This window comes from Bos taurus, chromosome 4, assembly GCF_002263795.3.
Source record: "Bos taurus isolate L1 Dominette 01449 registration number 42190680 breed Hereford chromosome 4, ARS-UCD2.0, whole genome shotgun sequence".
In the NCBI taxonomy this organism is placed as follows: Eukaryota; Metazoa; Chordata; class Mammalia; order Artiodactyla; family Bovidae; genus Bos; species Bos taurus.
This window is the reverse complement of record NC_037331.1, coordinates 66,606,403-66,632,848: the sequence shown is the minus strand read 5'-3', so window position 1 is coordinate 66,632,848 and position 26,446 is coordinate 66,606,403. Positions and strand designations below refer to the sequence as shown.

The 26,446-nt window shown below is 43.0% G+C and overlaps 1 protein-coding gene and 1 pseudogene across 3 annotated transcripts; one reads left to right on the top strand and one right to left on the bottom strand.

Annotated features, from left to right (window-relative positions):
• Positions 1–1,482: 1,482 nt before the first annotated feature.
• On the bottom strand, positions 1,483–19,933 carry LOC132345107 (major facilitator superfamily domain-containing protein 1-like; annotated as a pseudogene).
• On the top strand, positions 17,341–23,991 carry PRR15 (proline rich 15). 3 transcript variants are annotated; one of them, XM_005205503.5, is made up of 2 exons: positions 17,341–21,154; positions 22,863–23,991. In XM_005205503.5, the coding sequence occupies exon 2, from the start codon at positions 23,001–23,003 to the stop codon at positions 23,379–23,381; it is 381 nt and encodes a 126-aa protein (XP_005205560.1). In that variant the 5' UTR covers positions 17,341–21,154; positions 22,863–23,000; the 3' UTR covers positions 23,382–23,991. The 3 variants fall into 3 exon arrangements, with proteins under 3 accessions (XP_005205560.1, XP_005205559.1, NP_001192450.1); XM_005205502.5 differs by having other exon boundaries at positions 17,341–21,162; NM_001205521.1 differs by lacking the exon at positions 17,341–21,154 and adding an exon at positions 22,411–22,500.
• The last annotated feature ends 2,455 nt before the right edge of the window (positions 23,992–26,446 follow it).

The following is a 26,446-nucleotide window of genomic DNA, read 5'->3' as shown; positions in this document are numbered from 1 at the left end:
ATGAGGGTCACTTGACTCCTTTGCTCGAATGTGATTACAACACTTGATCCCTTCTACCTTGCTTTGGTCTGAAGCCTGCTCACTCATGCCTATCATCCCCACCATCTGGCAGCCTGACGTGGCTCCTCTTACCTGGCTTGAAATTCCTGCCCTTGGAATAACTCTAGTACTTAGACCTGAAAGGAGGCAGTGTTGTTTCCAGAACCCACTGTTAAACTGTCCACAGGTGGGTTGTAAGAGGTGGGGCAGGGACAGGGTGGGTAGAGGAAGACCTTTTCCTTTCTCCCATTAACAAAAATGGGCACCTGGTCTCCAAGCTTGGAAGGGAACTGGTGCAGGATTTCGAGAACAGCAGCCTGGAAGGAACGAGAGAAAAGAGATTTGAGGAGTTGAGGAAAGTAACATTGTACACAGGAGTGCTACCTGGGCCGTCCTGCCTGCAACTGAAAACCCAACTCAGGTAGCTTACAAGTTCCCAAGATCTACCAATCCCCAAATCCATAGTCAATCTTTTGATTTAAAAAACGTGATATTCATTAATTTTCAACAAATACTTATCAAGCACTTATTAACAGGCCAGACACTGAATACTGGCAATGAAAAGGTTTACGTCACTTGCTGTGCTTAGTCGCTGTCGTGTCTGACTCTTTGTGACCACGTGAACTGTAGCCCACCAGGCTCCTCTGTCCATGAGGATTCTCCAGGCAAGAATACTGGAGTAGGTTGCTATGCTCTCCTCCAGGGGATTTCCCCTCCCTGGGGATCAAACGCAGGTCTCCCGCATTACAGGCAGATTCTTTACCACTGAGCCACCTGGGAAGCCCAAGAACACTGGAGTGGGTAGCCTATCCCTTTCCAGGGGAACTTCCGACCCAGGAATCAAACCAGGGTCTCTTGCGTTGCAAGCGGATTCTTTACCAGCTGAACTACCCAGGAAGCCTTTATGTCACTTGGAAGAATTAAATAATAGGTTTAGTTTGGCTGGGCAGAGAAAACTGGTCCTGTAAAGGATTTTAGACTCTAACATAAACAAGTCTGGTGCTACTGTTTTTTGTTTTTGTTTTTGTTTTTTAGTTTTGGAGTAGTCTTATATTTACAGAAGAGTTGCAAGGCTACTGCAGAGGGTCCCTGTGCCCTCTTCACCCACTCCTCTAATGTTAACATCTTACATAACCACAGTAAACTAAGAAACCAACATTAGTACATTACTATTAACTGAACTCCAGGCTTTATTCAGGTTTTATGAGTTTTCCACTAATGTCCTTTTTCTGTTCCAGGATGTAATCTAGGTCACCACATTGCATTTAGTGTTAATGGGTTTTAAGAAACAAATGACACAATTGGGCTTACATTTTTAAAAGATCACTTACTTGACTTTGGATCCATCAGAGAATATGTGGGCAGATGAATGTAGAGAGGCTAGACACAGGGAGTCACTCAGATGTTGTCATTTAGAGGACTAAGGTGATATAGCCTGGATGAAGTGGTAGCAAAGCAGAGATAAATAGAACTGAGTTAATTTAGGAGTCAGAGTTGTAAAAGTTTGGTTATAGATTGGATTAAAGAACCAAGAATGGGGCTCCCTTGGTGGCTCAGAGGTAAAGAATCAGTCTGCCAGTGCAGGAGACGGGTCTGATCCCTGATCTGGGAAGATCCCACGTGCTGCACAGCAACTAAGCCTGTGCTCTAGAGCCCAGGAGCGCAGCTACTGAGCCCACGTGCCCTAGAGCCTGTGCTCTGCAACACGAGGAGCCGGGCAGTGAGAAGCCCACCCACCACAACTAGAGAGTGGCCCCTGTCCTACCACAGAAAAGCCCGCGGAGCAACGACGACCTCGCCCACCCAGAAATAAATAAAAATTATATACATAAAAAATGAAAGGATCAAGGATGACTCCCGCATTGCTTAATTTGACAACTGGATAGTATTTCTTGAAATGAACACAAGGAGAGCCGGGGGTTTCTTGAGGAGGGGTGCAAAAAGTAAGGAAGATGGTGAGCTCCCGAGAGATACCTATGAAATTTCCAGGCAGATATTTCATGAGCAATTGCATGCACAGACCCAAGCTGGAGATGGGGACTTGGGCAAGACACCAGAGATAATAATTGGAACTGTGGGATTGAATAAGAGTGCCCAGGGACACAGAACAGAGAAATGCAGCAGAGGCCCGCATCAAAGTTCTCTAGAGCAGCAGTCCCCAACCTTTTTGGCACCAGGTACTGGTTTCGTGGGAGACAATTTTTCCACCAACATGGGTGGGGGAGGGTGGGATGGTTTCAGAATGAGTCAAGCAGATTACATTTATTGTGTACTCTGTTTCTGTTTTTATATCAGCTCCATCTCAGAACATCAAGTATTAGATCTCAGAGGTTGGGGATCCCTGCTCTAGAGTGCCAGCATTCACCCGAGGGGATGAGGAGGAGGAGAGTGCAAATGAAGTTCATTTTGATGTAATAAAATAAGAAGGTCTCACGAGTATGGTTCAGAAAGACGCTTTGTCTTCAGGTTCATTTCGCAAGGTCCTAGTGCATTTTGTTGTTCCACTTCGATGTATTTTGCCTCCACAAGCACCATGTTAGACCTCGTGCTTGGAGAGGTTTACCTCATTATGTATGTGTGTGCTAAGTCGCTTCAGTTATGCCTGATTCTTTTAGACCCTATAGACTGTAGCCCACCAGGCTCCTCTATCCATGGGATTCTGTAGGCAAGAACACTGGAGTGGGTTGCTGTGCCCTCCTCCAGGGGATCTTCCTGACTTAGGGATGAAACCCACATCCCCTGTATTGGCAGATGGATTCTTTACCACTAGTGCCACCTGGGAAGCCCTTACTTCAATAGATGCTTCATAAATGCAGATAAGCTGGGGTCATTTTTTTCCTGAGTTGAAATGATATTATCATACTCTAGGACCTCCTTCCCTGCCTTCTACTGCTGTTTGTACACACTTCTAAACCAGCGGTTATCACAAAGTACTTCAATTGTGTATCCATCTGTCCCACACTGAAGTACAAACTCTGTGGGATCAAGAACGGTGAATACCAACCACACGCCGGTCGGGCACACTCCTGGCCATCCTGCAAGTCTCAACTCAATGTTTACTCTCTGCTGAGATTTTCCCTGGCTTCCCCAGGCAGAGTACATGGGTGCCAGCCATAAACAGTAATACATGAGAGCACAGAAAGTTCAGAGAACTTAGAACTGGGTTTAACCAGAACATGAAATGTGAGGGGAGAGGAGGGGGAATGAGATGAAACAAGCAGGTCTGTGCCAGGGAATAAGGAACCTTGTGAGTCAAGTACAGTCCAGTGACATGTCGAGGACAGTACAGAGGATGTAAGATTAGAGACTCAGAAGCTGTAACATCAGGAAGATGTTATAGGCAATGACAAACCAAACTTGGCTCCCAGCGGAAGGGATGTGGAGAAGAGTCAGGATAAGAAAGAGATTTAGGATGAGGTCAGGACTTACTGATTTGATGCCAGGATTAAAAAGGAAATAGTCACAAGTGCCATCCCTGTTTCTGGTCTTTATAATTAAGTTAATATTTAGGAAGAAAAGAGAATATGGGAAGGAAAGCAGGATTATTAGCAGGGGGAAATCATGGGTTCAGTTTGCAGAATGCATTGTAGTACCAATGGTTCACCCATGTAAAAATGTCTAGAAAATGGTTGAACCTATGGTTTTGGAGCTCAAGAGAGAGGGATGAGCTGGTAGATTAAGACCTGATCAGACTGTATCACCAGCTGAAATTAAAAAAGACCAGTAATAGGTCCCCAGGTGGCACTAGCAGTAAAGAACCCATTGCCAATGCAGGAGACATAAGAGATATGAGGGTGATCCCTGGGTTGGGAAGATCCTCTGAAGGAGGAAATGGCAACAAAACCACACCAGTATTCTTGCCTGGAGAATCCCAAGGACAGAGGAGCTGGGCAGGCTACATTCCATGGGGTCATAAGAGTTGGACACAATTGAAGTGACATAGCACATATAATAGGTCCCTGGATAAGAATGAAATCTAAGGAGCAGGCAAAGTTAGACAACTTTGCAAGGAAGGCCAGGCATGGGCAGAAGAAAAGGCAGTCAGGAATGTAAGAAGAAAGCAGAGAAAGAAAGAACGTCAGGTTTGGAGAGGCCATGGGGGTCAGATGCTGCTACAAGATGATAAGGTGATGAATCCCCTTTGGATATGGCAACTAAGGATCCCATAACTTAATGGGAGCTTTTCAGTGAGGATGGTGGTAGTGCAGGGTAAAAAGGTGGTACAACTAAAAAAGTGTTTAAGTTCGTCAGAGAAATTTCATATCCACATCTTCTTAAATGCAAAAAACATAAATGTTATTTAAGGTCCTACTCTGGAGAAAAAACTACCCCCATAATCTTTCAATAACTGATTAAGCAAATTTTCTTTATTCCAGCTTAGATTTTCTTACAGAGATAATTTCCCACATAAATAAGAGTTAAAGTCAGTGTTTTAATATTTTTGAAAACTCAGAAGTTAAAGACATCAAGTATTCCTTTTGCAGTGTTTTTATTTATCCTTGGAGATATGCAATTATCATAATTTACAGGACTTTTTGTAATTAATTGGACTATAAGAAAAACTATGCAGTTTATACCATAAAATTCTGTCCCTAAGGAATTAGGGTCCTCAGTAACAGAGAGATAAGGAAGCTCAAAAGGGTTCATGTTCAGGAACCTCTTATAACTAAAAACAGCAGAGCATAATCTGCTATTTGTGAAAATGAGACTTAATAAAAATATCTTTCAAATGTTCACTATTGCAAAAGAGAATGCCTGTTAAAATGCCATTGTTTATTCTATATAAAACATCCCTTCTACCCCCTCAAAAGATTTTTGCTTTAAGATAGAGAAAAGGACATATCCCTAGGATATGACACTTTGTGAAAATTATCTCAGTACAAAATCCAAAGACATCCATAATTGTCCTTACTCACAATTACCTGCATGTACCAGGTACAATTTTCCAAACCTCACCACTGATGAGCCTATTCCAAAGCAGAATTCAGCAATACAAAAGACACAGGCTAAAACAGTCCTCAGAATTATACTTTAAAATAGGCATATTCACAAGATTAACATACAGAAAACAATTGTATTTCTTACACCAACAATGAACTATCAGGGAGTATAAAGAAAATACCTTTTAAAATTGCACTCCCCAAATAAAACATTTAGGAAATAAACCTCACCAAGGAGGTGAAAGACTTATAGATTGAGAACTATAAAACATTAACAAAGGAAACTGAAGATGATTCAAAGAAATGGAAAGCTATCCCATGCTTTGGGATTGCAAGAATTAATACTGTTAAAATGGCCATATTAACCAAAGCAATCTACAGGCAATGTGATCCCTATCAAATTACCCATGACATTTTTCACATAACTAGAACATTCATATGGAACCATAAAAGACCCAGGATTGCCAAAACAATCCTTAAGGAAAAGAACAAAGCAGAAGGCATAACCTCCCAGACTTCCAGCAATAGTACAAAGCTACTGTAATCAAAACAGTGTGGTATTGGCATTAAAAACAGACATATGGATCAATGGAACAGAACAGAGAGACCAGAAACAAACCCACACACCTACAGTCAATTACTCTTCAACAGAGAGGGCAAGAAGACACAATGGGAAAAAAAAATCTCTTCAGCAAGTGGTGTTGGGAAAGTTGGACAGTCACATGTAAACCAATTAAGTTAGAACACATCCTCTCATCATATACAAAAATAAACTCAAAATAGCTTAAAGACTTAAACATAAAACATGACACCATAAAATTCCTAGAAGAGAACATAGGCAAAACATTCTCTGACATAAATTGTACCAATGATATAAACTGACTGACCTTAGGAAGGCTAGGTCAGTCTCCTAAGGCAATAGAAATAAAAACAGAAACAAATGGAACCTAATCAAACTTACAAGCTTCTACACAGCACAGGAAACCATAAACAAAATGAAAACACAACCTACAGAATGGGGGAAACTATTTGCAAATGATGCAACCAGCAAGGGCTTAATTTCCAAAATATACAAACAGCTCAAACAACTCAACAACAACAACAAAAACAACCCAATCAAAAGGGCAGAAGCCCTAAATAAGACATTTCCCCAAAAAAGAAATATAGGTGGGCAATAGACACATGTAATGATGGTCAACATCGCTAATTATTAGAAAAATGCAAATCAAAATTATAATAAGGTACCTTCTCGCCAGTCAGAATGGACATCCAAAGTCTACAAATAACAAATGCTGGAGAGGGTATGGAGAAAAAGGAACCCTCCTACATTGTTGGTAGCAATGTAAATTTGTACAAGCATTATGGAAAACAATATGGAGGTTCCTTAAAAAACTAAATATAGAACTACCATATGATCCAGTAATCCCACTTCTGGGCATGTACTGAGAGAACACCATAATTCAAGAAGATATAAGCATCCCAGTGTTCACTGCAGCACTGTTCGCAACAGCCAAAACATGGAAGCAGCTTAAATGTCCATTGACAGAGAAGGGGATAAAGAAGATGTGCTACATGTACACAATGGAATACTACTCAGCCATAAAAAGAAGGAAATAGCACCATTTGTAGCAACATGAATGAACCTAGAGTTATCATACTACATGAAGTTAGAAAGAGAAAGACAAAAACCATATGTGATATCACTTGTATGTGGAATCGAAAATATGACCTAAATGAACCTATCTATGAAACCAAAACCGAAGCACAGACATAGAGAACAGGCTGGCGGTTGCCAAGGTGGAGGGGGTTGGGAGAGCAATGGACCAGGAGGCTGGGTATAATGGATGTAAACTTCTATATATCAAATCAATAAACAACAAGGTCCTATATAACACAGAGAACTATCTTCACTATCCATGATAAACCATAATGAAAAGAACATTAAAAAAGAATACATATGTACACACAAGTATATACATGTATATACATATATGTGTATGTAACTGAATTGCTTTGCTGTGCAGCACACATTAACACATTACAAATCAACTATATTTCAGTTAAAAAAACAAGAATGGAAAAGAAAAGAGTGGCCACCATTGCACACAGAACCCAGGACTTTTTTCGCCTTTTTTACCCACCAGGAGCTTAAATACTGGTGACGTGGGAGCTGATATTACTAATACATATACAATATTATTAATAGCACTCACTACTTGGGGAGGAAAATTCAAATTTCTCTGTAAAAAAAACTTTCTCAAGTTCAACGAAAGGGAACACGGCAACACAGTAGCAAACACAGTGGATAAACATGCATCACCACAGAGGTGAGGAAAATCAGGCCACTGAATAACCTCACCTGTTTTCCCTTGTTCTTCATGAAGAATTCTTTCTGCTCTCTGATACAGGTAAGCAAAGTCCAAGGCACAAACTAATGAAAAAATACATGTTATACCCCCAGTCATAAGTGTGACTTCAAGTGTTGTGTGACCAACAGAACCCAACAAAGCTTCAACCTTAGAATACGGCCATCCCATGAGGCTTATGGTTACTGTACTTCCATTTCTAGCCATGCTAAGTTGGAGCCCAAACACTGAGTTTAATTCTCTGCCTTTAAACCAATTCACAGCATATGTATTCTGAGCAAGTGCTAAGGACTCCTCACCAGTCCCAAACGCAAACTTTCCAAACTCCATCAGCCAAAAAGCATTAAATAGTCCACCCAGAGCAAAATAACCTGCTCAATGCAAATAAAGCGACTAAAAATAATGGCTCCCTATCATATTCCAAATACTCAGTGGATCAAAAAGTCACGAAAGAAACACAAAGCTACGTTGGGTCAGTAATACCAGGCATACAGTAGCATGAACTTTGTGGTGCTCACCCGCATATTCCATTTAACCTGAGTCTGAAGGGCAGCAGGATCATCACAGCCAAAAATGCTGCTGAAAACATGCATCAGAAACAGCACCGAGAGCCAGGGCGCCAGGCCAATGGGGACGCCGAGGGCCGGCAGCACCCGGGGGGGAGCAGGGGTAGTGGGGCCGCCTGGCAGTGGCGCCCTCGTTTCCTCCTCTTCCTCCTGCTCCCTAGGTCGGTGGGAGATGTAGAAGTGACCTGCAACTCCGGGAGGAAGCCAGCGTGCTCTCATGACCACGGTCGCTCATGTGAGGACGCCTCACTACGTGTTCAACAAGCCCTCCAGGTGATTCTAGTGTCCGCATTATAGCAGAACTGGTTTAGCGCAATCAGGGTTTCACCTGAACTGAGAATCAGTCCATTCTCTCCAAGGTGTTTGGATACCTGAAGAAACTTGGGAATTAGTAACAAAGAAGGGAAAATAGCTTTGTCGCATTGGGAAGGTTGTTCAGACTTTCAGAGGCTGAATAAGACCCTGCACAGCCATAGTCTAAGGTCCCCTTAGGTTTCTCTCCTCCATAACCACAGAACCAACTTAATCCCTAAAATGACACTGTCTGGCCTGTAAGCTCCATGAAAGCAGGAATCTGGTCTAGGCCGAGCATACAGTAGGCACTCGAACATTTTCTAAATTAATACCATAATCCTTCTACAAATACTCAAATGCCCAGTAATATTTCAGTTTCGTGGAGGAGGGGATGATTGCAGAAGCAGAAGAATCTGAAAATGCACACTGACTCTTGTCCATCATTTAGAGTTCTATCCAATGTCTGAACCCTTAAGTTATTGAAGCTTTCTGGGAACTAGTTATCCATTTCTCAGCTAATCTTCACTGTATTCTTTCTCCTTCTATCCAGAAGGAAAGATTAAGTCTCAAAATAATTCAGTTTGGAGAGTCTGAAGATCTAAGTCTCTAGTTCAATTGCCTTTTGTATTTTTGTGTGTTCAATCCTCAGTCCTCTCCAACCCTTTGTGACCCCGTAGACTATAGCCCACCAGGCTCCTCTATCCATGAAGATTCTCCAGGCAAGAATACTGGAGTAGATTGCCATGCCCTCCTCGAGGGGACCTCCCCAACCCAGGGATCGAACCTGTGTCTTTCACACCTCCTGAATTGGCAGGTGAATTCTTTACCACTGAGCCACCTGGGAAGCCCCCAGTTGCCTGTTACACAAGTCAATTACAGGTTACAACCCCCTTGTTTCAATCCTGGCCCTTAACACTTTCTGATAGTGTAATTGAGGGGAAGTTACTCTACTTCTTAAACCTCAGTTTCCTTGTCATTATCATGAACTTGTATTGTTACTGATTCCATGGAGTAACTGTGAGGCTTAAGATAATCTGCATACAGCCCTCAGTATAGTATTGGGGGCACAGAGTAGGACAAATGTTTGTCTAAAAACTCAACAGCTGGAGGAGACTTTTATGAGAAGGCTTACACCATTAGTATCCTTCACAGCTGTGAGACATCATCACTCACTGTTGCCTAGAAAATTAGAGAGTTACAGAAATTTTAGCAATTTACTGCCCAATGAGTTTTTAAAACCAAGCCACACCTGCCTGTGCTGTGATATGGTGGAAAGGTTTCATGGGAGCCCTACAATAGCACTGCATTTATTTTTTTTCATTAATTTATTTTAATTGGAGGCTAGTTACTTTACAGTTTTGTAGTGGTTTTTGCCATACATTGGCATGAATCAGCCATGGGTGTACATGTGTTCCCCATCCTGAACCCCCCTCTCACCTCCCGCCCCATCCCATCCCTCAGGGTCATCCCAGGGCACCAGCCCTGAGCACCCTGTCTCGTGCATCAAACCTGGACTGGCGATCTATTTCACATATGATAATATACATGTTTCAATGCTATTCTCTCAAATCATCCCACCTTTGCCTTCTCCCACAGAGTCCAAAAGTCTGTTCTTTACATCTATTTCTCTTTTGCTGTCTCACAAATAGGGTCATCATTACCATCTTTCTAAATTCCATATATACGCGTTAATATACTGTATTGGTGTTTTTCTTTCTGACTTACTTCACTCTGTATAATAGGCTCCAGTTTCATCCACCTCATTAGAACTGATTCAAATGCATTCTTTTTAATGGCTGAGTAACATTCCATTGTGTATCTGTACCACAGCTTTCTTATCCATTCGTCTGCCGATGGACATCTAGGTTTCTTCCACATCCTGGCTATTGTAAACCGTGCTGCGATGAACATTGGGGTACACGTGTCTCTTTCAATTCTGGTTTCCTCGGTATGTATGCCCAGCAGTGGGATTGCTGGATCATGAGGCAGTTCTATTTCCAGTTTTTTAAGGAATCTCCACACTGTTCCCCATAGTGGCTGTACTAGTTTGCATTCCCACCAACAGTGTAAGAGGGTTCCCTTTTGTCCACACCCTCTCCAGCATTTATTGTTTGTAGACTCTTGGATCGCAGCCATTCTGACTGGCGTGAGATGGTACCTCATTGTGGTTTTGATTTGCATTTCTCTGATAATGAGTGATGTTGAGCATCTTTTCATGGACCACTGGATTTAGAGCCACAAGACCCGGCTCAGTCGCAGATCAAGGCTTCCAACATTTCTGAGCCTCAGTTTTCTCCCCTTTGAAACTTAAAAATTAGTGTCTGTTTGTCTCTCTGACCCAGCAACCTCATGGGTTATCCCTGAGGCCAGATGGCATGGGAACAGGTGTGGAGGTGCTCTGACACAGCGTCACGCCTAGAGGCCCAGCCTCAGCGCTTGTGCTCCCCACAGGTGCTCTCCCTGGAGCCCCACCAGCCGCACTGAGACTTCGGGTCTCTGCTTGCTTGGTTTCTCATTTGCAGGCACAGTTGACCACTCCATTCTTCTCAAACCCCCTCTCTCTGGGCTGCTGTGACACCACCTCACCCCCAACAGCCCAGAGACAGGTCAGTCCCTACAGAAGCAGGAGGAGGTGTCCAGGAGGGATGTTTTTAGGAAAAACAAAATGGAACATATATATGTATTGATATGACAGCACTTGTAGAAAAGTGTACCAAGAAACCATTGGAAGGTGCAGAAAATATTAGAAATAGGACCCAAAACAAGCAGATTGAAAGGACTGAGGTGGACGGAGAGTGGACAAGGAGAGGTCATTATTAACTTTAGAAAAAGACAAAAAGTTGGAAAGCAAATGTAATGATCTGTGTATTATAATGCTTAGCCTGAACAATATCTACAAAGGCACAATAATATCAAAATGGAATAGTCAATTAAACAAAAGCTGTAATATGACCCTACTGGGATCTGTGAGAAGAGAAGCAGAAGGCATGATGCTCTAAGAGAACAAAATCCTCAAATATCATAATAGGAAATTAATAGAGGTCAAATATGGATTAAGCAAAAGAGAGAATAATACACATCTTATTTGGAAATACAGAGATGTGCATGTGCCACGAATAAAAAGCCAAAATTGTTGAAAGTGGTTGGGGAAGAGAACTAAGAGAAGAAATAAGGTAAGAAGTCCATGTGGGGACTTCCCCGGTGGTCCAGCGGTTAAGACTTTGTTTTCTAAGGCATGGGGTGCAGGTCTGATCCCTGGTCAAGGAACTAAGATCCCACATGCCTCACAGCCAAAAAAAAAACATAAAACAGAAGCAATATTGTAACGAATTCAATAAAGACTTTGAAAAATGGTCCACATCAAAAAGAAAAGAAAAAGAAACCCCTGTTAGTTACTATAATCACTTTAATAACATTAGACTTTTGAACTTGGTGTGCAATATATTCAGTTCAGTTCAGTTCAGTCACTCAGTCGTGTCTGACTCTTTGCGACCCCATGTACCACAGCACACCAGGCCTCCCTGTCCATGACCAACTCCCGGAGTCCACCCAAACCCATGTCCATCGAGTCAGTGATGCCATCCAACCATCTCATCCTCCGTCGTCCCCTTCTCCTCCTGCCCTCAATCTTTCCCAGCACCAGGGTCTTTTCCAATGAGTCAGCTCTTCACATCAGGTGGCCAAAGTATTGGAGTTTCAGCCTCAACATCAGTCCTTCCAAAGAACACCCAGGACTGATCTTCTTTAGGATGGACTGGTTGGATTTCCTTGCAGTCCAAGGGACTCTCAAGAGTCTTCTCCAATATTACTTTAATAAAATAAAAACTAATTTCTGGAAACGATAGTGCTATGTCTGCATAGCAGAGCCATGATGCTCCTGTTGTTTCCCTCCTCTGGGTCTGATTCAGTGGTGTGGGTTGTATACTAAGATTCCAGGAGCTAATGGGGCAGCACACATTAAACATATTCCTTGGCTTGTGCCTCAGTCACAGTTCAGTAGGGGCCTTACTGCTAAGGATTCTGCCTTGTGATTTGCTAATCCTTTTCTGGTAACATTGCTTTCAAGCTTAACGGAGCACACTTCCTCCTTTCACAACAGGTAACGCACTTGCAGTGCTGAAAGGATGAACAGCATTCTTGAATCACATACAGAAAACTTCTGCTTGGTTTGATTTAATCATTAGGTATCTTTCTGAAAAAAAAGTTTCAGAGCAAATTGTTGCCTATTAAATACTCTCCAGGAAGTTTTAACATGATATTCTTCGGGGGAGTGGGGTGGAAACAACGGGCCCCAACCAACAATAATGACAGTGAATTTTAAGACTCTCTACTCATTATTTTCCAAAAGCACTTGGAAGTGATTGACTTCTAGAGTCTGTTCACAGTGCTTTCCTATACAGCCAATTAAAGAAGTTAGTCAAGGAGAAACTAACATTTCCTGAGTGCCTATTACATGTGCTGGGGACTTAATAAATGTATTGTCTCAGGCAAAGGAGAAGATGGGATGAATTGAGAGAGTACCATTGACATATATAACTACCATGTGTAAAAAAGATCACTAGTGGGAAGCTGCAATACAACCCAGGGAGCCCTGTGACATTCTGTGACGACCTAGAGCAGTGGGATGGGGCAGGGAAGCTCACGAGGGAAGAGATATGTACATACTTATGGCTGACTCGTGTTGCTGTACGGCAGAAAGCAATACAACTTTGTAAAGCAATCATCCTCCAATTAAGAATCAATTAAAAAAAATTTTAATACATTGTCTTCTTCAATCTTGGCAACCATCCAGAGAAGTAAGTACTATTATCCCCACTTTACATTTAAGGAAACCAGAGCCTAAAGATATTAAGTAATCCCCCCAAAGCCACACAGCTCGTAATTCAAACCAACCATCAAGTCTTTACACAAGAAATGTATATAATTACAATTCCCAGTGTTAGTTTGAGCTTTGAGTGCTCTGTGACTCCATAGGGCTTTAATATGCAAGCAACCACATATGATTTAGCATTGTTCTAAGTGGGAAACTTAGAAGATGATGACCTAATTTGAATGTTTTCAGTATGACTACCTCTTTTGATATAATAGCCTTGATACCAACAAACACTTATTGATGGAATGATTAACTAAATGGCAATATGAGATTCAAATAGAAATATAAGAAGAACACTGTATTAAGGAAAGAGTAATTGAAACTGAGTCAAAATAATTGTACCTCTTATGCTCTTGTGACCTTGAGCAAACTGCTTCAACTTTCTAAGATAAAACTGTAGAACTTATAATCTCTCTCTCAGGGTTGCTCTGCCATTAAAAAAAAAAAAAAAAGTGGGAAGAACAGTAACCACTTTTGGATAAACACATAGCAAAGTGAAAGCCCAGAGTAAGCATTTAAAATCTGAAGCGGTTTCCCCCACTATGTAACTTAAATTACATCAAATAGGTGAACCTGAATGTTCTGAAGAGTGAACAGTGTGAGATTTAGCTGTGTTGGCACTGAGCAGAAAGCTGAGTCCCAAAACTTTGATGCACCTTTTCTAATAGCCTGTGATAGAAAAGCAGCGATTTCTTATGGACTTCTGACTCAGACAGTAAACAATTTGCTTACAGTGTAGGAGACCTGGGTTTGATCCCTGGGTCAGGAAGCTCCCCTGGAGACAGGAATGGCTACCGACTCCAGTATTCTTGCCTGGAGAATCCTATGGACAGAAGAACCTGGTGGGCTGCAGTCTAGGGGATCACAAAGAATCAGACACGACTGAGCAACTACTACTTTCACTTTCAAGTTTGACACTGGCTTTGAAGCAGGTGAGGAAACCAAAAGATTCCCTCCCTGCATCATGTTACCCTCCCATCAGATATCCACCTCATGCCTGTACACGTGTGACCTAATGAGCTGACACCTCAACAAAGCACAAAAGAGAAAATAAAATCTAAATAAAATAAAATGTAGCATAACCAAATCGACTCTTTGAAAAGGTAAACGAACAACCGGAGTTAGCAAATCACATTTTACAGGATCTAGTTTACCCTGGCCCTGACCTGGATCCAGGTGACCAGCCAGAGAACATTCACACGACTTTTATTTACATCCGTGATTTTCTGATAAACACTAAAGTGGCATTATCTTTGTTTCCTGAGAGAGTCAGGATGTGCTGTGGAACCGTGTTCTGAAATGTCATGTCCTCTAAATCATTCATTTATTCCCCAAGTACAATATTTAATAAAATATCAGCTGCCATCCTCCAGTATTATACTGTTCTGCCCAATCCTCACCTCACCCCCTAACCTCATCTCCTTCAATGTGTACTGCAACATGATAGTACTCTTCCAATTTTACGGGAAACACAAAAATGTATCAGGTAATTTGGCATACCTACTGTTTTCACTCCTCAGAATTAAAGAAAATCAGGCTTTTCCCTTTTTTATATAACTTTTTAAAATTAATTAATTTGGTTTCATCGGGTCTTAGTTGCGGCAGACACAGGCTTTGGTGCATCAGGCAGGACATTTCACTGCGGCACAGACTCTAGCTGTGGCATACTGGCTCACTTGCTTCACGGCATGTAGGATCTTAGTTCCCTAACCAGGGAGAGAACCCATGTCCCTGCATTGCAAGATGGATTCTTTACTACTGTCCCTGGTGGGAAGTCCTCAAATCAGGCTATTCTTAAATAATAACCAATTAAAACTTTATTTCACTGCCACTTTTAAAACACTTCTTTTTACAAGTCAGTCATATTATAACCAAGAAAGCATTCCTATTTATGCATTGGATGGTCACACATTTAACAATATTAAAAATTATTATTGTCAGGCAGATGGCAAGTCCTAAAGACTCATAGTAACCTGTTCTAGTACTCCCCAGGTGGCGCTAGTAGCAAAGAACCCACCTGCTAATATGGGAGATGTAAGAGACATGAGTCCGATCCCTGGGTTGGAAAGATCCCCTGGAGGAGGACACAGCAATCCACTCCAGTAATCCTTGCCTGGAGAATCCCTTGGACAAGGGAGCCCAATGGGCTACAGTCCATGGGGTCACAAGGACACAAATGAAGCAATTTAGCACACACGCATGCCAAGTGCTCATGGAGAGGCATAGCACAGTGCTAAGTCAGTCTGTGGACACTGAAGCCAGTTTTCCTGGGGTCAGATGCTGACTCTAGTACTTACTAGCTGCGTGACCTTGGGCAAGCAACTTAAGTTCTTAGTCTCTCAGTTACCTCATCTATAATAATAATAGTGCCTGTTTCATAAGGGCTTTTAGGAAGATTAAATAACTTAGTATTTATAAAGCAATTAGAAATATACCTAGCACCTAGAAAGTGTTCTGTAAATGATCAGTAAATACACTGGAACTCATTTTCTAGTGAGGGAGTCAGACAATAAATAAATATGAAAATTACAGTCGAGTCATGGGGACAAACACCAAGCAAACAATTTACGATAAAATGAAAACACACCCAGTCCTGTGAGTGGCATGCCAGGTTATTTGGCTTAATTCTCCTGTTGGAAACAATTGGGCACCAAACCAATGGTTTTGGTTTCCTCCTGAAGGAAAAGGAACAGAATTTTAAGTGAGTGTAGGGCTCATCCAAAAAAGAGCAATTAATAGAACATCCTTCCCTTGATAAGCATTGGCCCGCAAAGGGTTTGGGCAATCCAGAAGTAAACTATGCTCATCCCCCCACCAACAGATCTTTATGGAAAGTTAAGCTAATTTGGAGCAGAAAAGATCTGGGGAGGGTAGGGAGGCTTGTCCCAGATGTGACTATAGGCTAACAGTCTCTTTTTCTGGTTATCCCAAAACATGACTTATACTAAGCCATGAACTTTAGTATACAGTGGCCCCTAAGATCTTGAAAAGAATTTCTAGAAAAAGTGACTTTTGATTAGGTCTTAAATTTTCCTACAAATAATTTTTTAAGGAAAATGAGGAGCATACAATAATATCCAAGAATACTAAGGAACCAGATTCAGAAAAGAGGAGGCTTGGAGAGTTGGGAAGAGTCAGCTGGTGATGGCTGCATTTCAGAGAGAGGGTGAATTGTACAAACTAGCCTTACTTAGGTCAAGTGTGAAACTGACATGATTAGTAATATTTTGGGACTATAATTTTTATGCTTCTAGATATGCATTCATGTTAACCTGACGGCACAGGATGAGATGCTATGAGCAGTGGATTCCACCATCAGGCATGGGTACAATGTCCTCTCTTTAAAAGTTTACACACTAAATCCAACAAGACTGATGTGAATACACAAAAACAAGAAAAGAAATATTAAATTACCAGTACATGGATAACTATAAAGGAAAAGGCCATGGGAGCAGCCAATCCAATTTTCAAAGAATGGAAGAGTCCATAAAAGAAAGGGATGATGGAAGAGGGAAGGCAGGGTAAGGAAGGGAAGGGAAGAGAGAAGGTAAATGGAGAAAACGTGAAAATAGGGGGCAAAAAAGAGTAAAAGGACTAACACCCAAACATCAACCATGGTCATTCCTGGGTGAAGAGAATATAAATGATCTGTATTTTCTTCATTTTGATTAGCTGTGTGTCTTATATTTTCTCATCACATGTTTTCCTTGCCCTAGTTGCCACCATAAATGCTTTAAAGAGAGCAATTGCTCAGCCTCTGATGCAATGCCAGATTTACTAAAATTGCAAATGCCAGGTTTAAATTCTAAAGTTTCTCCTTTAATTTCTAGTAAGCAAACCTTGCTCTCTAGAAATTCATTTTCTGTTGTCTTTTAGTGTAATCATTTATTGCACTTAAAGGTCACCTGAGAAATAAAAAATATAATTTTTTTTAAAAAAAAGAAACTGTCTTTTCTCAAACCATCAACATATTTCTGAAAAATTAAAAATGACAAGAAAAAAATATTATGAAGAAATATAAGTACTGCCCAATCTAAGCATATTTCAATTGAAAGTCACGACTACTCACTGGGTAGATAAATCAACTTTTAAATGTATCTACACTGTATTCATGACTTACCAATGTAGAGGTTTAGGACCCGCCCCCCATGTTCTCCTTATCGAAACAAACAGCAGGATTCCTAGATCAATACTTACATAATAAAACCATATTTGTTTAACATTAACTCTCTTTTCTTGTTTTTTTTTTTTTTTTGCATGGGATTTTGGTTACGAAAATTTTTATAAATTTAAACAATTCTAGATTCAAAAATGGAGGAAAATAAGTTTTAATGGTTTTGATTTAAAACTCTGTCTTTAAAGTCAAACTACCATGATATCTCAGATAGTCTGATTCACCTCATCTTTTGGATTTACCCAGATTTGTACACATACCTTTATCTTCTCATTTCCTTAAGTCCAAGCCTTTTCAATGAAAGTGCCTTCTTTTGCAGATGCATCCCCCGCCTCTAAAAACCTCCCCATTACTTAAACATTTCACTAAATCATTCTTCCAGGAAGAACTGTTCAGATTGATCGGGAAAAAATGTGACAACACTACCTGTTTGCCTTTTGAAAAATATCTTTTTTTTCTATAATCTACTAGATTATATCAAGGAGGAATGTTTTGGGCTGCAAGTAACAGAAAACTGTGGTTGTAAAGCTGTGGTTAAATCATAGGAATCCATATTATCGCACTGAATTAGTAGTCAGGAGATGGATCATTCCAGCGCTCGTCAGGGGCTCACCCGTATCACAGAAAATACCTGTTCTATTTGTCCCACTCCCATGTCATCCCTTAGTGTGCTGGGCTTTATTCCCATGTCTGTTGCCTCACTGTTGCATGACGGCAGCTGCACTCTCTCACACTGTGCTGCAACATAAGAATCAAGGATACTCCAAAAGATGTTTTTCTGTCAGAAGGCTCTGTCCATTATTCAGGAAGGAGCATTTCCAGAAGTCTTCCTTATAGCCCCTGAAGTCAGACTGGATCATGCGTGTGCTCCTAGTTACAAGGAAGTCTATAAAAGTATCTCTTCTTTAAGCCTCTAATTAAACTCAGGCTCCTTTTTTGTATGAACTGAATGAAAGAATGTCCTGTTGATTTTACCTCCTAAATCTCTTTGGCATAAATTTCATTTTTCTCAGTGGTAAAAGAATCTGCCTGCCAGTGCAGGAGACACAGGAGATAGGAGTTCGTTCCCTGGGTTGGGATGATCCCCTGGAGGAGGAAATGGCAACCCACTCCAGTATTCTTACCTGGAGAATTCAATGGACAGAGGAGCCTGGTGGGCTACAGTCCATGGGGTTATAAAGAGTGGGACATGACTAAATAGAGTGATTGAGCATGCACACAGTCTCCTCACCATCCACACTTCCAGCACTCTCCCACCAGCCATCAAAATATCCCACCTGAAGTACTCCAACAGTTCCTACCTGGTTTTCCCATAGCCCCATCTTGTCCCCTCTTCCATCTACTCTGTACAGCTTCAGTGATATTTTAAATGCAGATCTTACCATGTTACTTTCCCTTTGATGAATTACGTTCAAAAATCCTACAAGTGACAAGGTCCTGAATGGTCTGCTCACACCCACCTTTCTAGCTTTGTCTCTTGCAGTGTTTCGCTCACTTTGCACTCAGGTCACACTGGCCTCTTCACTCCTTAAAAATCCTAAGCTCCTTCACAGCTCACGGTTTTTGTGTGTGCTCTTCCCTCTGCCTGGAGTGATCACCCATTCTCCATCTCCCTAGTCCCTTCTACCTCATTTCTTCTTAGTTCTCAGGTCTCCATTTTAACGTTTTTACTGCACTCAAGGGTTATGTGCAAGGTGTTATCAAACCAATGAAACATAGAAATATTCCAAAACTTGTTAAACACAAATGGGAGTGATGTGAGAAGAGACTGAAATTTTTAAATTTCAGCAGCTGGATGTTGATCTATTAAGAAAATGCTGGCCCTCTGTTCAGTCGTGCTAGATGAGGAGCCATTTGGCAGGACTCATTTTCTTTTCCTAAATGTTTTGTTTTTGTTTTTTTTTTCCCCTTCACCCTTTTGATCAACAAACAACGTAGCAACCCAGCTCTACCACTTTCCAGCAGCTAGTGTTCCTCAGACTGGGCCTTCCTCCTTGGTGCAGTGTCTTCTCTGTAACAGAATGGGACTATGACAACTTGTCCTGTCCTCCTCTCACAGTTGGGCTTATCTTTGTTCCATTCTGGTGATGTGATTGTAAGTTTTCTCTCTAAAATTAATTCCAATAAATATATGAAAATGCATCACTTTCAAATACATGCTGCTGTGGTTATCATTTTAAAAATCCAAGAACGCTAAACTAAGAAGTTAAAAATATAAAGTATTTGTATTTTTACCATATTTCATAAATTGAAACCATCTATAAGAATTTCTATTAATTCCAAATTTTAAGTTCTGGAATACCTAGGTATCGTGTCTTCCACTACTTTCACCCCTTCGGCAAGTCCTCAGAACCAACATGCTGGGATGTCGGTTGCTCCAGTCCTTCAGAGAAGTTACACCCTGAGCTTAGGGAGCAGCAAAACAGTTCTTTGAAAAAGAAATGCATCCTGGAAGATGAAGCCGGTTGCACCTCTGCCTTTATTAGTGAAAATTCCCTATGTCAAAGCCTTTCTGTCCAGGTAACAAAAACCACCCATTTGTTCCTAGGAACAAAAGCCTCCTGAAACTCGACCGGCAACGGGCAGGTTCACTTACTTCAATTCCAGCTCTGGGCTGGATTTTTACTCCCCGAGTGCAGTGGCGGTCCACGGACTTCCAGACCCGAGAAAAGGTAATTCCCATGCTCACTAAGTCGTGCTAAGAGCCCGACACTGAGGGCCAAGCTCTGGTATAAGGTGCCGATAAAACCCCCGGGAGCCGGAGTCAGATCTCCGGGGTACAAATACAGCTCTACCTGGTACCAGCCGTGTAACCTTGGGCAACCGTTTACCTTTCACAGCTAAGTTCTCCTCGCCTGTCAACTGAGGATAATCATAGTTCTTACCTCCTAGGGTTGCTGGGAGGAGGAGTAAATGAGTTAATCCACAGAAAGCGCTTGGAACAGCGCCTGGCTAGCACATAACGAACTTGTTAATGTTACAGCCTTTCAACCCAGGGCGCCTGCAGCTCTGCAATATTTTGCTTGGTTATGGAACGGCTCCTGAGAATTACAGAACTTGAGATTCCAGGAGCTGAGTGGCCACAGCCGGGGAACCGGAGAGTAAAGGAAAAAAGAAATTGGGGAAGGGGCAGAGGGAGAACTGCGACGACTTTTGTCCACAGGCGCCCACCTGCAGCCTTGATCGGCCGGCCTCCGTTTCTTCTTCCAGGAGTCCGGCTCCGGAGCGGCGCACACGGAGCCTTTCTCCAATCAGACATCCCAAGGCTGGCGCCACGTATGCGACCTGGTCCAATCTCGTCCCTGGAGGGCGGGAACGCGAACTTTCTACCTGCACCTGTGGCTGCAGTGGCCGCCTCCTGAGTTCTTTTTTTTTTTTTCCTTCCCGCTGCCCCGGAGTTCTGGTTTCCAGAATCACTTGGCGAATAACCAGCAGGTGGGCAGATGTCTTCTCCCCCGCTGGATCGACGCGGTAGGTCGGTTCAGTGCATCATAGTGAGCAGTTAAGGTTCCATCTTCCGGCTGCTCCCGGGCGGTGCTACCAGGGAAAAGGGACGAGTCCGAGAATGAAAGACTACTAGGCGGGAGAGCTTGCCTGACCATTCACCTGGGGCAGTGAGCCTGGCACCCACTCACCGCGGGGCCCTCCAGCCGGATCCAACCACACTTGGAGCTCCGGGCTACTGTCGCCGCTGCGCCAGGAAATCGGAGGCGCCAGGGGAGACCAGCCGCAGCAATCGGCTTAGCTGGACTGCAGCGATTTCGGCTGGCACACCTTTCAGAAAGAAGCCCGACCTCTCCAAGACCGCACAGAGGAAAGCCGCGCCCCGACTTCCAGATTAACCCAAGCGCACGCGCTCCCGACTTTGCCCGGAAAGAGAGGTGCGGAGCCACGGGGTCCAGGTGAGCAGGTGAGCGATAGGGTGATTCTCCGTCCTCCAAGACAGAGCTTATTACGGGGTGTCACCCTGGGGAGCTTCCCCAGCTCCCGAGGAGAAGTTGTTAGAAGCAGGCGCTCTGCGTAATTTGCAATCTCTTCCTTGAGCAATACGTGCATAGCCTTTCTGTGCATACAAAGTTGATTGTGGAGAAGACAGCGTAGGATAGAAGACAGAAAGCAGCATCAGAACAGCCACTACTATCACCATCACCACCATCAGTGAGCAACTTGGGGGTGCTTTTCCGATCTATAAAGTGGAGGGAGAATGGATGTTTGCAAACCCATTGCAAACTGTGCCAGAGGGTGTGGGTGCCTTCAGCAGGGAAAGAACTTTTGGCTATTTTTTTCTTCTATTGTTTTCAAGTCGCTGCCCGAGTGTGCCCTCGGGGAGTCTTGGGGAGGAGCCGGTGCCAAGGTCTCCCCGCTCAGCCGAGGCCTCGGCGGCCTCTGGCGTAGGCGTTCGGGTTCTCTCTCTCCCAGCGGTTTGGGGAGGAGAGTTTCTAACCACAAACACCGCCGAAGTTTCGCTCTCCAGCGCCGGCGAATCCCAGGAGCGTCGCGCGCGTGGGATGGGAAGGAGCCCAGTGGAAACCTGGAAATGAGCCGCGGCGCCAGCGAATCCTACTCATTCGTGGAGTTAGTTCGGTGTAGACCCAACACAGAAAGTGGTCAGAGAAGTCTCTCTTCTGATATTCGCACCTTAAGTGCTAGTAACACTTTTTGCCTTTTCGTTTCGCTGAGTGCTGTTGTAAAAGCTGGGAGGAGGGCAGATTGGAGTTCCGTTGTGCGCCCTCTCCTTTGGAGGAGGGAATTGCGCAAGGAAAAAAACAGAAGCCTTTAATTTGAACTAAAAATCCCGAGTTGAGTTGCCTAGTACACACAGACTCGGTGCATATTTTAATACAGAACTAAGGAAAGAGGTACTTGGGCTCATCTCAACTGCCGACCGGGGGTGGCATCAAAGAGACGCAAGATTGGTCTTTGGAGAATAAAAGGAAGAGTAGGGCGGCGGTTTTCAAGGGAAGTCTAGACATGCTTCTCTGAAAGTCACAAGGCAGACGTTTTGTCAAAAGCAGAATTTAAAAGAAACAAAACACCACACGCTTGTCTCTCACTCTTGCTGGTCTGTAAATCCCCAGCCCCCGCCCCCGAAAAATGACATCGAAAAAGGATCCCGGGACGAAAGTCTAGGGAGCAAAAACCTTTGAGGGAAATTTCGGAACTGTCTGCGGTCTACTGTTCGTGCCCACGTACAGCGGGGACGCGCTTGCGTCCGGGCGCCCTCCTCCCACGTGTCATTTTGGACCGGGTGGGTCAACTTTGGGCGTCGTTTACAATGGGGTAGACTGACAGGACGGGCCCTTTTCCCTCTGCGGCCTTGTTAATCCAGAAGCCCTGGCACCCACCCCTGGGTGGCCCTCGAGCGCGGACCACTGCCCTATCCTGGAAGCCGGGGAGCGCCAAGACTGTCTCCAGACCAGAAGGCGGCGCCCGGGAGGCGGTTCGTCCGCCTGCGCTCTGGGGGGCGCGGCGAGGCGCTCTGAAAGCCCGTGGCTGCGGACCATCGGACCCCAGCCGATCCTGTGCCTGCTGGAGCACTGGAGAGGAAGTGGGATTGGGGCACACGTGACTTCGACAAACTCAGTAACCAAGTTTTGTTTTCTTCCCCAGCACAAGCCGCTGGCCTCTGCCCCCAGCCCGCAGCCCGCTCGCGAGAGGCTGGGGCAGGGTCGGGTGGACCCGAGAGCAGCTGCTGCCGCCGAGGCCCTTCCCCGCGCCCCGCGCCCAGCCCCCCTCGGCCGGCCTGCCATGGCCGACGGCAGCGGCACCGGCAGCTCGGGCTCCTGGTGGAATTCGCTAACGAACAGCAGGAAGAAAAACAAGGAGGCCACCGGGGGTGCGCAGCCGCCAGCCCAGCCTGCCCCCGGGGAACCCGCGCCGCCCGTCCAGGACTGGACGAGCAGTTCCCGGGAGAATCAGCACCCCAGTCTCCTCGGGGGCGCCGGCGAGCCCCACAAGCTAGACAAGTTGGGCGGGGAAAAATCGGGCAACAGCCGCCGAAATTTGAAGATCTCGCGCTCAGGCCGTTTTAAGGAGAAGAGAAAAGTGCGCGCCACTCTGCTCCCCGAGGGAGTCAGGTCCTCGGAGGAAGCGATCTTCCCTGGTGACCCCCACGACGACAAGCAATAGCCCGAGAGCTCCAGGACTCTCTTCCCATTACACCTCCTCAGCCCCCAGTTCTAACCCCGAGAATTCTGACCCTCCCTGTACGTGGAGTCTCATCCCACCAAATTCAGAATATTCGCACCAGGCCTCCAGATTTTATTGTTCTGGAAACTGAAGTGACAATTGAGTGTTCCGGTAGTTCACGACTCAAGGATGCTTTAAATATTTATTCGTGGTAAGAGAAGATACCACAGAGGAACCTGGTATAATTTTTTTTTTTTTTCCGAAAAACTTCCGTGGCTTTTGCATCCCCCATGGAAATGAGAAGGGTACTTCTCTAAGAGACCTTAACTCAACTGAAACTATGCAGCCTTCCAACAAGGTTGGCATGCTCTAATTCTGGACTTGCTATTGGGAAGCAAATCCCAGTGCTATCTTTAATGAGAAATAAAAGAAATGCACTTTGGGAGTATTTCTTCAGGCTTATACCTTAAGTGAAGGGATGGCAGAGAGCAGGAATCATTCTTAAGTAGAAACGTTTTAAACAAGGCAAGATTGCTTTTAATGTTGACTTGCTAAACTGTACTGCCTATTTTAGCGAGGACTATTAAAACTGTTGCACTGTAAGACTTAAGGTGACTTTTGTATTTTTTTCCATTGCAAGACTGAAACCCATCATACTTAAAAGCAGGCATGCAAAGCCCAAAGTGACAGAGTTAATCATTTGCCACATAACCTGACAGCTCCTCTCAAAAAACTAAAGAGAAGAGAACATGTCTAGAAACTACCAACACCCAACTTGGAATCAGTTAGCTGAAGATTCCTATTTATCAACCAGATTGGAGGAAAAGAGGGAGAGGTGTCAACTCATTATTCCTAAATTTTCTTTTTTACTTCAGTGTATCTTCATAAGGTAGAATAAGTCACCATGCTAATAACAGCTCTTTTAAGTATGTTACTAACCTGACTCACAATTATCTAAAAATACTTATTCAAACAGGTGGACTGAACTCTAAGTTTTTGCAGAGCCAGCTTTTTTCCCCACTCACTTTGCTTTAAAAGCTAATTTCTTCATTCTAAAGTATGCATTTATCTAGTTGCAAAGCCTTAAAGATCTACCAACTTGAAGATTTTTAACAAAAATCTACCTGTTTGCTTTTGTTACAAACTTTAAGTAAAAGAGTAAATGAATACCACTTGCTTCCAGCAAATTATAAGAGCCTTATTGTAGTTAAGATCCCCTGGGACATTTTCCCACCACAATTCAGCTCATTTATATCATCTAGAAATGCATGGGGGCTTCCCAGGTGACTCAGTGGTAAAGAATCTGCCTACCAGTGCACGAGGCACTGCAGACAGGATTTGATCCCTGGGTTGGGAAGATCTCCTGAAGGAGAGAATGGCAACCCACTCCAGTTTTCTTGCTGGAAAATCCCATGGACATAGAAGCGTGGGGGGCTATAGTCCATGGGGTTGTAAAGAGTCGGACACAACTGAGCAGGCACACACCCCCGAGAAATGCATAGCAGGGAAATTATAATGATCAAAGTGTATATATAACTATATACATAATGTGGATAATGAGAGACAAGAGCTTGATTGGATCTTCTGAATTTACTATATATAGTTTTTTGTTCTCTCAAATTCGTAACTTATAAAATAACAAAGCATGTTGATTGTCTAAAGAGATTTAACAAAGAAACTTGATGAAAATGGCTTAAATGGATTTAAATTAGTGAATCAGGCTTGGATATCAGTAAAGTCAAAGAGTGTACCATTTGATACATGAGCACATAACTAAAAAACTTACTCCAAAAGAAACTGTTTTCATGGGGATTATGAACGCCTTACCTTCTTAAAAGAGAGTTTGTGAGGTGGTTTTCTTTTTTTTTAATCATGAAGTGTTTTTGGTTTTATATTTGGTACGTGACCAAAGTCTCATCAGGGTGAGCTTTCTGAATGAGGAGGATGTTACAACAATTTTAAGTGGGCTTACCTAGTGGCTCAGATGGTAAAAAGTGCCCACAATGCAGGAGACCTGGGTTCGATCCCTCGGTCAGGAAGAGTCCCCTGGGGGAAAAAAATGGCTACACACTCCAGTATTCTTGCCTGGAAAATCCTATGGATGGACGAGCCTGGCGGGCTATACCCCATGGCATTGCAAAGAGTCGGACACACATCTACAGCCTCTAGACTTTAATGAATATGAGGGAGTCAGGATCTTGGACTCATAGAAGTTCATTGTAAGGGAGGAGATTGGGGGCTGACCAGCATTGGGAGTGCACAGAGCAGAAGCTGTCAAATCAGGCTTCAAAACACCTTCATAAAATATTTTAATTTCTGTAAGTAATCAAAATTAGAGCAGATAACTACCCAAAATGCTTTTCCCCTCCTAAGAAGACCAATAGGTTAGATCTGTACCCATTTATAAAATTAAGCTGGCCATTGCATACTTTTAAAATCTTATATTAACTCTTTCATCCACAGTTTTAATGTTTTAAAGAACTTTTTTTTCTTAAAAATTCCTTTAATTCACAAAACATTGGCATTTTCCCAGGTTCTGTGTCTAGTTTTGGATCCCACCCAAGTCTATAATTGCCACAGATAATCAATATCAGACATAGCAGTGGAACTTATTAACAGAACATCTTTCCCCACAGATCTGAAAGAATTTAAAACCATGCTAATGGCAGTTATGACAATGAGTGCAATGTACAATCGGCAGTTGAGGTTTGTAATTACATAGTTTTAAAGCAGTCCTAATTATGCAGTGGAAGGAATTCACTGATTTAATCCCAACTCAGAGAAATCAGAAACCAAGCAAAATTGGTGAGATACAAAGATCATGAGTAAGATGAGATAATTTGACAAAGTGTCTTTGCTAGAATTCATGTGCTCTGCAGATGATTAATTACATTCCCATAACATATATACAGATTTTGAAAATGTATAAACTTCAAGATATTTTATATTAAATAAAGGGAAAATGTTAAGTTTGGAGTTAATTAGGTTACAGACTTGTTCTCTTAAAGCCCTTTACAAATGAAATTTCACAAATTTGGAAAAAAAGAAATTCTCATGCCATGCTT

Excerpts from the sequence above, each read along its gene's own strand:
- PRR15 (XM_005205503.5), top strand. The coding sequence starts at position 23,001 with ATGGCCGACGGCAGCGGCACCGGCAGCTCGGGCTCCTGGTGGAATTCG.